General features: G+C 37.3%; 1 protein-coding gene across 7 annotated transcripts in view; it reads right to left on the bottom strand.

Moving 5' to 3' along the window:
• Positions 1-12,583, bottom strand: part of SLC35F5 (solute carrier family 35 member F5) — a 52,776-nt gene extending 40,193 nt beyond the window's left edge. The window contains exons 1-7 of one of the 7 annotated variants that reach the window (XM_069067786.1): positions 12,299-12,577; positions 12,102-12,140; positions 9,641-9,731; positions 9,341-9,482; positions 6,568-6,711; positions 4,953-5,015; positions 1,517-1,598 (exon numbers count right to left, since the gene is read on the bottom strand). In XM_069067786.1, the coding sequence (XP_068923887.1) occupies positions 1,517-1,598; positions 4,953-5,015; positions 6,568-6,711; positions 9,341-9,475 (424 nt within the window). In that variant the 5' untranslated portion in view covers positions 9,476-9,482; positions 9,641-9,731; positions 12,102-12,140; positions 12,299-12,577. Of the gene's footprint in view, positions 1-1,516; positions 1,599-4,952; positions 5,016-6,567; positions 6,712-9,340; positions 9,483-9,640; positions 9,732-11,385; positions 11,560-12,101 lie in introns of those variants that run through there. The other 6 variants (XM_069067780.1, XM_069067781.1, XM_069067787.1 and 3 more) reach the window with 6 other exon arrangements.
• Positions 12,584-13,282: the final 699 nt, after the last annotated feature.

The following is a 13,282-nucleotide window of genomic DNA, read 5'->3' as shown; positions in this document are numbered from 1 at the left end:
AAGCAATCAATACAAACTTCAACACGACAATAAACAGAACACTGACAACACTGTCACCTGACAACACTAGCTCCAAAGACCTTGGAGATTGAAGTAGAGTGGACCTTCATTAGGGTGAATTCAAAATAAATTTACTCAAGTTAGCTCCTTCCATTCATATACGTAAAGTTTCCACTTTTTAAACATCCTAGTTATGTAGCTTTAACCTCTCTGGAACAGCTTTATTTTATCTCAGTAAAATGAGATCAAAATAGAAAAAAATCTCTTAGATCCATTCTGGTCCTAAGAGTCCATGACTAACAGTCTACCTAGAAGGTGTAAATACTGTAAGCTATGATTTATTTAATTCATGGTTTTGGAATTACCCTTTATCAGAGGCCTTCATACATGTTATAATGGGAGGAGAGAAAAAAGAAAAAGTCATAAGGGCTCTACCCTTTATCAGAGGCCTTCATACATGTTATAATGGGAGGAGAGAAAAAAGAAAAAGTCATAAGGGCTCTCTCTATATTTTCTGAATTTTCACATATCTGTATAACCCCAAGTTTAGGCTGAATCAATATAAAGTGATACTATATGTAGCACTATTTATAAATTATTTATATTTATTCACTGAAAATGTCAGCTATAAACATTCTTATATAAAAGCATTACCTAAAGCACCTTGTCCAAAAGGGACAGCAACAGGAATGTTTTATGTTCAAGAAATAAGTAATGTTCAAGATATAGCTTTACCTCATTTTATTCCCTGAATGAACCATTAAACATGGTGTAGAAAATGAAACTTTGCATATTAAATCAAGTTTCTGTATTAACTTCTATTATTTCAGAGATGCATCATCAACAGAAATAAAATTCGTCTTTATAAACAATAAAGATCACACTTAAGAATGCCAATAATCATGTGAAACAGAACTACACTGTCTGTCTATTTGTTGCCTATTTGCAATAAATTTTCCATCAACTCTAAAAGGAAAACTCTCTGCATATACACTAAAAGCACTTTAAAACATTTTAAGTCATTCAATTTCACAGGAAGTTCCCAAAGGCTAGATGATATGAACATTTTTTGCATTCCTTAATGCAATTATTCCAGATATGCTAATAGAACTCATTAGATAGGAGTTACAACTTTTCCAGATCTCAGTGGTTCTCCAAATATATAAAACAATCACAGTGAATTATGCAAAAAGATATTGAGTGCCTCAGTTAAGTTTGATGAAGGCCATGCTGACCTCTACTTTTACAAAGAATCCCTGCAACTTAGTTTTTTACTTCTTTTAAATTTTATTTTGAATGCTAAAGGCATCACACATGAAAGTTGGATTCTTACTGTATTTTATTACGTAAGCTTGTCCTACAAATGGCACCAAAATCAATTTATACTTGAAAAGAATAGATTAAAATTGTCATTTAACTAACGAATTTTAATTTACAGTTATTTAAAAACACATTTCATCAATGATAAATTATCTGCACTTTATGATAAAGGTAAGAAATTACAATTTTAACTTACTTTTTTCATTTTCACCATTTATACTTTCAGGTTTTTCACTTGCCAAGTCATGAAATTTCACAGGAACATACAGAGGTTCACTCTGATATGGAAAAAATAACAAATGCAGTTAAACCAAAAACATCACTTAAAATTTATGTAGGTAGTAATTAAATACGGGCATAATTATGAAAACATCATTCACAGGAAAATTTATGAGATGTAACTTTCTATAAACTGAATTTAAGGATTTTAAAAAGCTATTGATATATAAAAGAATGCAACTAACCCGCAGAGATGCTAGTAAGTCCAATGACTCAACAACTTAATTTAATTTGGTAATTTAGTAGAAAAGTTGGCATATATTATAGATATATCACTTTCTGCTTCTCATTTTCTACTCAGTTGGCTGCTTTTCCTTGAACAAGATCCTCTCCTTTGACCAATTGTTTCCATCCCTTCACTTAGGAAATAACTTAAAATCTATCCTGTATCGTAAAACTTCCCCAGATTAATAAAGGACCTCTATGATTATAAACTCTCTCAAGACATTTTTGGATGGATCTAATCCAAATGGCCTCAAAAAAAAATCCATAAAGGAGAAGCATCTTAACTATAAAATGTCCTTCCTTTATATAGCTAATCTATATTGATCTATTTGCAAATCCCATAAGCTCAAGGCCTGACTCATTATCTCTTTGACCTCCAGTGCCCTATCCCTAGTAGCTAGATCAAAAATGGATAATAATGACAATGATGAAAAAGATATTTCTATAGCAGCCACTCCCGACTAAAGGACAAGAATATTTTTCTTCTATTTTACAAAGGCAACAACATACTCCTTACATGCATTTTCTTTTTTCTCTACAGGGTCCTCTAAAAGGATCCATTATTTTGAATTCTGAAGTCCTACACCTTTAGGAGAAAAAATGTCAAGAAATAACCCTTAGAAGAGCTGTCAAAGACAATGATGTGGCTAAACAAAACCTGCTTCTATCTGTTCTCCATGGTTCTACTCTACTGCCCCATTTCTGATGCATGAGCCCTACAAATGCCAGATATATAAAAAAGTAACAAAAATAATCTCAAAATAGTGCTAATAAATGTGGGGGGATTAGGAAAAGCTTTTTATAGAAGTGACACCCTGTAACAGTAATGAAATCTAAAGATCACCTTGTATTGGCTTAGTTTTTAGGTTGTGTTAAGACTCAGAGCTTGTGAACCCTACAGTGGGATAAACTTGTTGACGTGAAGAGAGGGGGCTGAACTGAGAGGAGCTTTTGCCCTGTACAGGGAAAGGCCCAAGCTGAAAGAGGCTAGAAGAATTTTTGGGAGCAGCATCATGGAGGCAGAGAGAGAACTGCCAGGGGCCAGAGTTGCTGAGAGAGATAGAACTGCCAGCCAAAGTTGCCCAGACTGCTGAGGGCCAGTTGGAGTTACCCAGAACTTCTAAGAACTGCCACCCAAAGCTGCCAAGAACTGAGGAGGCATGACTGTGGTACTGGTATTTTGTCTGTTTGTTTTGATGTTACTTTGTCAGAGTCCTTTTGTTGACAGAAGCCTCAGACCTTGTTGGGCCTAGGTTGATTTCACAGGCAGAAGGTGAATTGAAGAGGATGCATAAATGTTGTGGTGTCTTTGTTAAGCTTTGTCTTCCCAGGAACAGAAATTGTTGAGAACTTATCTCGGGTCAAGATGAAGAAAAGACCTCTCCTTGGGTACTGAATGCTGTGATGATACTGCAACCTAGTTGTGACCTAGAGGTAGATGGCCTTTGTGTTTTGTGACTAACCAAATGAATGTATTTTGTTTATGATTGGAAACTAATCTCCAATTAAGACTACCTGGGGTGGAGTACTTTGACTTCTGTACTTTTGAACTGCGGAATTTGGACTTTGTGATTGACCAAATGAACGTACTACCAGGGGTGGCATACTTTGACTTTTGTATTTTGTGACTGAACTGAAAACTTACTAAATGAATGAGTTACCCTGTATTTTAATTTTCTCTTTTCTATGAATGTCTTGCCTTAATTTGTTACTGAATATATGGAGTTACTATGGTCATAATCAGAACCTGGAAGATGTTTTTGCTTGGCATTACACACCTGAGCTTTAAAGGGAGCTAGAACAAAGAAGTGAGGATACAGTACACATCAGACTTTTATGAAAAGACATGGAGGCAGAGAACGAAATGTCATATAGAGGAAATGGCTAGCTAGCAGATTGACTATATGAAGACAAGAAACACGAAACAAAGTTGGAAAGGTAAATGGGAGCCAGAATGTAAAGGACTTTCAATCCCAGGATGAGCACTTTATTGAAGAACTTTGAGTAACATGGCCAGATCTTTATCTTAGGGACCTATCTTAGCAGCTGTTTTGAGGAAGGATTGCAGAGAGCAGAGAATGGAGACAGGGGGACCAACTAAGAGAGTACTGCAATATCCAGGTATGTTAAGGCTTCATGAATAGAAACAAAATAATAATAGCTGGAATTTATATATTGCTTTATGGTTTACAAAGTATTTTACCTATGTTATCTCATTTGATCGTCAAAACAATTTGAAAGATAGGTGCTATTATTATCTTCCCTTTATAGCTGAGGAAACTGAGGCTGGCACAGGTTAAGTGATTTATCCAAGGTCACACAGCTAGTAAGTATCTGAGAGGTAGAATTTTAATTAAAATCTTCCTAACTCCAAATTCAGCCATGTATTCACTGCTCTGCCTAGATACCTCAGACAAATGAGAATGGAGATAGGATGAAAAAAAGTTGACATCTACTTCCTTCCTCTCTCATTCTTTCTCTTTTCTTCTCTCTTCTTTCTCCTTTACTGCCATTTCTCCGATGATTTGTGGTTTTGGTGCCACAAAGACATGGCGCTGATTGCCACTGCTTGCTAGTCAATGAGAGCGGCCCCTGAATATAGTAAATTAACCAAATAGTGTTTTTTGTAACTTTTATATCTTTGGCTCTTCTCCTTGCTTACATCCAGTTCATTGCTATATCACTGGGTAGAGGTTACCAGTCATGTGAAAAACCAAATAACTTAGAAATTATTATATTTACCTCAATCCTAAATGTTTCACAATGAAGTATAATCCACATATTCTCTTCAAGTGAAAGATATTACTTTGGGAAAATATTCATTCTAAGAACTTCTTTCAGTTTTGATCAATATATTATATATGACAGAATGGTCTTTAGCTTTTTTGCAGTTTTTATATCAATAATTCAAGTATCTTTTATAGAACAATCTAAATGGAATTAGAAGCAAGTTCACATTTGTTAAATTTAAATTTTTCTATTCATTAGCAATTAACCATTTTACAAAAATCTTCCCACTTATTAATATTTTGTAATCATTTAAGCAAATATCAAAGTAGCATTTTAAAATGTTATAGAGCAATTTACTTAATGATAGCTCTAAATTCTTCAAATCAGGCAGAACTTACCAAAGAACTATTCATGGTATTATCTGTAGTACAAGCAGCAAAGTAACCTTCAGCATCTGCAAACTGAATGGAGTAAAATTAGCTTAAAATTCAAACTCAATCACAATCAAAATTTATCATGAATTTATCAAGTATAGAGGGCAAGACTACTCTTAATTCACCACTCTATGACACCCAAAGAACATGTAAAAGTGTCTTAAGAATTTTATCAATCTAAGACAAAAGTGTTTCCCTCTCTTCTACTATCTACCTCACAGAAACCAAAGAATACTATATTCTACTAAAATTTAAGCTTCTAGAAAATTTCATTTTTAAAAATGTTTGGGAAAAATATATCCTCTAGGAAATTAAAAAACATTCCATATTCCATATTCAAGTTCCAGGCCTTCCAAGTAAATTCTAGTCATACAACATTTTGTTCGTAAAAATACAACTGTTTTATGTCATTATCAAACTCAAATGTCAATGCTAAGTATGCCAAAGGTGAGAAAAAAGGACCAAACTAATCTCTAATCAATGTCACTAATTTTAACCTATATCTCAAAGACACAAAAAATTAATAAAGCATTTCTGACAGAATTTAGGGAATTAATTTCTCAAGATTCTTCTGGAGAATCACACAAGTTAGAAATAACTTCAAAAGTAATGAAAAAGCGGGGGGGGAGGAGCTAAAGATCAGCTTTGAGAACATTCATTCTTATTAATTCAATGTCACTTTTTTCCCCATCTCAATTCTATAAAAAAGGTATACTACAATGACAATTTCTAATTCTTTTTGTGCCATGATGGAGTTTATAACGTTCTTTAAATGTCAAATGGATAATCCGATTTACTGAACATCTGAAATTCAGTTTGTAACATGCTAATTTTCCTTTAACATAAAATATTGAAATATTTTGCAAACAGAGTCAACTTCTTTTCTTTCTTTTAAGATTAGGTCTCCCCATCTAGATTAGGACAGAACTACAGTGGGCTCCTCAAAGGCCCAATCCCACTACCAATGAGCATAGTCTAGGCTGGTCACCCCACCTTAAGCAACCTAATGGTCCCCCTGCCCTCCGACTCCTGTGGGCTCACAATTTAATGTTGAACATTGTACAGACATCCAATAGACAAAGCCCACTAAGTTCATAACTTTGGAGCTCAAAAGATCTGCCAGCCACAGCCCTACAGGGAGCATAGATTCAAGGTGCATATGCACCACCGTACCTGGCTACACAAATCAACTTAGAACGAATTAACTAGTCTACTAATTCCTGAAGCTATTGGTTGCTTCTCTGCTTCCTTTTTTTTCCTCTGTCTACACTTTTTTTTGGTATTTCACTAGACTTTAACAACTCTCAAAAATATGGGAAAAGGAAAAGAGATAAAACTCAAATATGTCTGTTTTGGTCATTATTAACATTTAATTAGTTAATAGTTTAACATTATTAAAACTAATGGTTATAGTCAGGATTTGTTTGGGGTTTGTTTGTTTTTTTTAACTTCTATGATACCTCTACACACCTAATACCATTGTTAAGATGTGGCTGCCTTACAAAAATTTAAACATTTCTCAACTCTGATAAGATATATACTCTATCTCCCTTACAAACACAGAAATTATAAAACTTACAAAAGCAGCATGTCTTCCACGAAATCCTCGTGTGCACTGTTGCCTCCATGGCTTCCAAATAATAAAGCCCAAGAGGTATAAAACAAACATTGATGTTTTTGCAAAGGTGCTGAAGAATGGTTTATTATACTGAGTAAAAACATACTGTGGGGAAAAAAAAAGTTACATAGACCACTATGAAATTACTGAATCATACTATTAATCTTTACTAAAGCAAAGTTAAATTTTTTTTAACTTGGTGATATTTGTACTTTAAACTTTTGTTGGCTTATGGCCTCTTCGAAGTTAGGATATTTATTCCTTAGTTGTGTGCACTTGAGTGTTCCCATAGATGCAAAACTGTATAGTTATAATTTGTCTCTTATTGCAAGATATGACTTGCAACAATAAGAGTTTGACAAATTATTTCCATGATCATTTTTTCATTGTTCTCTTTATTTGCCCTTTACTTTAAATTTCTGATAAGTGTGAAACCTCTATGTGGTTGACAATTCAGAAATAAGAAGCAATATGTCTATGTATATATATTAAAAAAAAAACACCTGGGAACACAAAAACAAAAATCAAAATACATAAGAAGTCACGTTCTGAAATATACTAAAGGATTTGTTTTATATTAATTTAATCCACTTCAATTAAACACTAAGCAAATAAGTTAAAAAGCACTGAGCTACCCATCAGTGAAACAAAGACAAAAATTAAACAATCTCTATCCTCAAGGGCCTTTTATTCTACTGAGAAGAATAAATGTATATAATGTATACATTTAAGTAAATACAAAGTAATGGAGGAGAAAAAGCCTAGCAACTGGGTGTCCTGGGAAGGCTTCACAAAGGAGGAAGCACCTGAGCTGAGCCTTAAGGATTCAGAAACATGTAGCTAAGGAAGAAGTCAATGTTAGGCATGGGTGATGGGTTATATGAAAATGCAAAGGCAGGAAATGACAATGTCAAGTTTAGGAAATCGTTTGTAATACAACTGGGCTGGATAATAGAAAATTTTAAATGCCAGGCTATTGAGTTCATATAAACGGGGAGGGGGAACCCTAAGATTTTTGAAGAGAGAAGCAGCATGGTAAGATCTATGGCTTAGAAAAATTGCTTTATTAACTATGTACAGGATAGATTGGAGTAAAGAAAGACCAGAAACAGACCAATAAAGTGACTTTCACAATAATCCAGAGGAGAGGGAAGCCTGAACCAGGGAGACAGTAGCTTGAGTAGAGAGAAGTGGATGAGTGTAAGAGATGTTATGGAAGTGAAATCAACAAGAATTGGCAACTTACTAGATAGAAGAGATAAAGGAAAGGAAAGAATCTAGGAAGGCTCTTTGGTTACATGTTACAGCTTTAATCACATAAAACTAATATTCTAGTTTGACTCCATATTAACAGAAAATAAGCAAAACTGAATGTTCTCCACATCAGGAGAGACTAAGTTCTAACTAAGGCTGAATGAAATTTCTTTTTCTACTAAATTTTACTTCTTAACTGATGTAAAATTCATTAAGATTAAAAAAACATATAACCTAAGGTTCATATCCTTACTACCTTTAAACAACTGCTTATTTTCCTGAATTCAGGTCCAAAAATGCTCTTACAAGCATTTAAGTCATAAAGGTTATCAGCTTCACCAGTGAAAACTACTTATTCTGGAAAAAAAAATCACATTCCCTATCCCCACTCCCAAAAAAGCCTTTTTTAAAGTACTCTAACCAGGGCATCTAGGTGGCACAGTGAATAGAGCATCAGCCCTGGAGTCAGGAGGAGCTGAGTTCAAATCCAGCCTCAGGCACTTAACACTTACTGGCCGAGTGACCTTGGGCAAGTCACTTAACTCCAATTGCCCCTCCAAAAAAAGGCAAAAAAAAAAATATATATATATATATATATATATGAAGTATATAGATCTATACAGAGATCTAACCAAAATCTAGTAAGGCATGGATGAGGCCCATTAACAAATTTATAAAACAGCTATCACATTATAAGTGTAATACTATGCTTTCCTATTTAAATAAATGATACTTGTTATAGTTATATATACAAGTATATACAAGGTCAAAACTTGAATACATTAAGATCCAATTATTTCTAAAGGAAAAAACTGTCATCTTCATAAAAAGTGCTGTTAACCAAGTAAGTTCAAATAATAATTATACAAGGAGAGAAAAATCAGACTCCAGAATTCTTAATGAGCTCATTACCCAAGTGTAATGCATAAACTTTTACTAGAAAGCAAGCAATTAGTTACATAATATAGCATTTCATGATCCATTCAATATCACCATAAACAAACACTTATTAAGATAATTAAGGCGGAGATATATTAATGGATATATTTCCAAAATTAAAACTCAGTATTATTTTGTTTAGGTATCTTTTTTTTTTTAAATATAACTTGTATTCATTGTATAAAAGCTGTTCTGTATCCTAGATATGTCATACTAGGAAAAACACACTCTGAGATATATTTACCAACATAAAGGAATAGTTTCAAATATTTATTTAGAAAATCTACATTAACATATCATATTTCTAGCTTAAAATAAGGCCCATTCATATTACCTTCCCTAACCGAAAGGAAATCAAGTGAAATCAAACTTTCAACTTAAACATGGGTTAAAAATTAATACAACATCAAGAGAAAAATGAAAAAATTCCCAAATAGTCATAAGATTAGCTAGTCGACTTTTTTATAAGTTTGGTTTTTTTATTAGGTTCATGAAGTTTTCTTAAAATAAAATTACTCTTTTAAAAGTTTAAATTACTTACTGAAGTAAGTTCTGAGGAAGCAACCCATATAACATCCACAAGTAGGAGAATAACAATTCCAAGAGCCATTCGCCTTCGCTGAGTAAAAGCACTGCTCTGGGAATTCATTCGGTTCATGATAAATACCCACACCATTTGCAGTCTATTAAAATAAATACAGATCACATTAAAAGACATATATGGAAAATAACCACATAAAAGTAAGCAATTTAGCAGAACAGAAATTTTTTTATATTTGTTACCTAATATAAATGCAAATTATTTCACAATCATGAAACAAATAAAGGGACTTGTACTGACCTCCCTTTAAAGGCCTTTTTCAGGTTTTGGAGAGAATAGCTTGAAAGCTTTGCACAGCTGAGAATATTACAGGCTGAAGAATTCAAATCACCTAAAAACAACAAAAACAAAAGCTGAAGCTTGCAAAAACAAAAACTTAAGACATACTGAAGGATAACATTTTAAAAATTTAGCTTCCAAGATCAAATACTAAAGCATAACACTAAAAATTTAGCTTCCAAGATCACTGAAGCTGGTGCTACTCAAAACTGCCTACACAAAAAATAAAAGTTCTGTATTTCTCATCTTCTCCTTCAAATATACCTACCTGAGAAGGTTCCAAAGATAAATTTAAAAATATCAATCAACAAGTATTTATTTAAATATCAATATCTGTCAGGCACTGTGCTACACTCTGGGGATATAAGTAAATGGAATTCATCTAACTCCCTTTTTATAAACTTTAAAGATAGTGGTTCTATAGGGTGTCACAGTGAATAGAGCACTGGCCCTGGAGTCAGGAGGACCCCGAGTTCAAATCTGACCTCACACACTTGACACACTTACTAGCCATGTGACTTTGGGCAAGTCACTTAACCCCAACTGCCCTCCAAAGGAAAAAAAAAAAGCAAAAGATAGTGGTTATAAATCAAGACTATGCTCAAAGATGAGTAATCACGTAGAATAAAACACTGTCATACTGCGCATAGGAGATTTTAATAAACATCTTCTGAAGTGATTTATATGACCTAGTTGAATAACAATCTGGTCAATACCCTAGAATACATCTTCTCAGAGGCTACACATAGTCCCTAAGTCAATCAACAGGCATTTATTAAAGGTCTACTATGTGTTAGGCACTGTGCTCACTGCAGGGGATGATAAGACAAAACTTCTAAGAAACAATAGTCCCTATCTTCAAGGAGCTTAGACTAATAGGGGAGACCATGCAAACAACTATGTACAAACAAAATATAAACAGGAAAAATTTGAGATAATCAAGAAATAAGTGGGGCTCTAGTATTAAAGGGGGATCAAGAATGGTTTCTTATAGAAGGAATTTAGCTGGGATTTGAAGGAAGAAAGGGAGGTCAAGAGATGGAGACAAGAGGGACATTAGACCCATAGCCTATAGTTGGCAGTATATCATCTCAGATACTCGTGACCCTGGGTAAGTAGCTTAATCTCTGTGGTTTTATCTGTAAAATGGAGATAATAATAACACCTACAGCTACTGGCAGAGTGAATAAAATGCAGAGCATAAACCTGAGTTCAAATTCTGTCTAAGAACCAAAGGTGGTTAGTAGCTATGAGACTTGGAAAGTCACTTAACTTCTGCCTGTTTTCTCAATTGTAAAATGGGGATGATAATAACAGCACCTACCTCGCAAGATGGTAGTAAGGGATCAAATGAGATAATATTTGTAATTTGTTGTTGTTGTTACCTGGTGTTGGACTCTTTGTGACCCTACATGGGGTTGTCTTCGCAAAGATACTGGAGAGGTTTGCCATTTCTTTCTCCAGCAGATTAAGGCAAACAGATTAAGAGTTTTGCCCCGGGTCACACTACTAGTGCCTGAGACCAATTTGACCAGTCTACCCGACTCAAGGTCCAGCACGCTATCCACCTAGCGCTGCCTTTCTAGGACCAACATTTGTAAATTATAAAGGGCTCTACAAGGTGTTTCGAAAGTCTATTAAAACCTTAAAACTGCACTTTTGGGACAGTGTGTAAATGGTAACTTTTATAATAAGATTTCAATTACCTAAGCAGTGCATGGATGGCTGAGCCTGGACTCAGGAAAAAATTCAAGTTCAAATACAGCTTCAGGTATTTATTAACTGGGTGAAATGGGCAAGCAAGTCACTTGACATTCGTCTGCGTAAGTTTCCTTATATGTAAAACGAGGATCATAATAGCACCTATCTTATAGGACTGCTCTTAAGGATCAAATGAAAGAGATATTTGTAAAATGGGTTGCCTACCTAAAAGATATACACAGATCGTAGCTGTAATTCTTTTCTCCCCCATCCCTACATTAGAATCCACTTTACACCGCGTGGATCCAGAGACCCCACCCCAAAGCTTCTAAAAATACGAACCCAGACCAAGGTCAAAAGACCCCTCCCCCACCCGGGGAGGGGGGATTTGAGAGAGCCTCAACCTGGCCGGCCGTGGCAGCCCTGCGGCCAAACTTCCCAAACTGTGCCCCGACTTCGGCAATTCTCGCAGGAAGCGAAAACTGAAGGGAGGAGGAAACAGCTGTGGAAAGGAGCCCTGGTCCTCGGCCCAGGCGGGTGGCGGCCCGGGGGACTTACCCGACCCAACTTCCCCCGCACCGTCCCCCGGCTGAGGACGCGGGTCCCCGCTGAGCCCGCGGGCCGCCCCTCCCGCCCCCTCCAAGTGTCACTCGGCAAACTCCTTTGGCCTCCCTGAAAATGGGGGCAGGGAGCGAGCTAAGGTGTTGTGGGCTTTACTTACTTATTATTTATTCTTTAAAAGCGAAGCGAAGGCAACGACCTGAGGAGGGGAAGGAAGGAGAAGAGACGGAAAGAAAGGGGAGGAGAAGGGACAGGAGCTGTCAGGGGCGCGGCGCCCCCGCTCCCCCAGCCTACCCGGCCACCGTCGTCGCCCCCACCTGCAAGGCTGCCTCCCGGGCCTCCTCCCCCGCTCCCTACCTGGCCGTCCTGCGCCGCGATGGCGTCGTGGCGACACCATGAGCGGCCCCGGCCGGGCCGGGCCGCGCCCCCCCCCCCCTCCGCCTCTGCTCAATCCGCTGCGGCCGACGTCCGCTGAGGGGACTCACTGAGCCCGCGCGCTCGTCATCTCTCCGGACAGGGGAGGCGGGGAATCTAGGCCCCGCTAAAGCCTCCTGGGCTCCCACGGGGAGAGGATTCCCAGTCGCGTCTCTCCTCGGGAGCCCGGGAGGGGGGCGGGGGAAGGTGGAACAGAGCACAGCCGAGAAGGGGGCGGGGAACGAGCAGTGATGGCGGCGGAGCTCTGGCTCTGGACCCCGCCCCCTCCTGGACACCGGCCAGCTGACGACACGCTAGCGTCACCGGCGGCTTCTGCACAGGCGCAAGGGCTTGGCTAGGCCACGCCTCTTTTTGGACTACAGTAGTGCCTGAAGGTGGGATGGGCGTGAGCCTTTAGGTTGGGTTTGGGGGGGAAAGGTCAAAAGCCTAAGACCCCAGAAGGAGAACGAATGGGAACGAAGAATTAGGTATAAAGATTAAGCCTATCAATGAATGACCCCACTCCCTTAGCCCTGGTACCATTTTAATCCTGAAATGGAAGTGATTAACTTGCATAAAGCCATCAAACTAGTTTGAAATGGTTGATCATCTAGATGGACAGAGTGCTGGACTAGAGTCAGGACCCCAAGTTCAAATTCATCCTCAGGCATACTAGCTGTGTGACCCTGAGCAAATTACTTAACCCTGTTTGCCTCAGTTTCCCAAACCCTAAAATGAGCTGGAGAAGGAAATGGCAGACCACTCCAGTATCTTTGCCAAGAAACCCAAATGGAGTTTGGATAGGACATGACTGAAAAGGGATAGGATATGACTGAACAATAACAACAAAATTTGGAGTGAAGGCTTCCAACTTTTGCCAGCATTGAAAGTGAGCCCAGGGGGCAGCCAGGTGGCTCAGCAAGTAGG

Source organism: Petaurus breviceps, unplaced genomic scaffold (assembly GCF_028583685.1).
Source record: "Petaurus breviceps papuanus isolate PSGF00001 unplaced genomic scaffold, PetGlider_PUasm1.0 90752, whole genome shotgun sequence".
Taxonomy (NCBI): domain Eukaryota; kingdom Metazoa; phylum Chordata; class Mammalia; order Diprotodontia; family Petauridae; genus Petaurus; species Petaurus breviceps.
The sequence above is the reverse complement of the archived record's forward strand: the minus strand, read 5'-3'. Positions and strand labels throughout refer to the sequence as shown.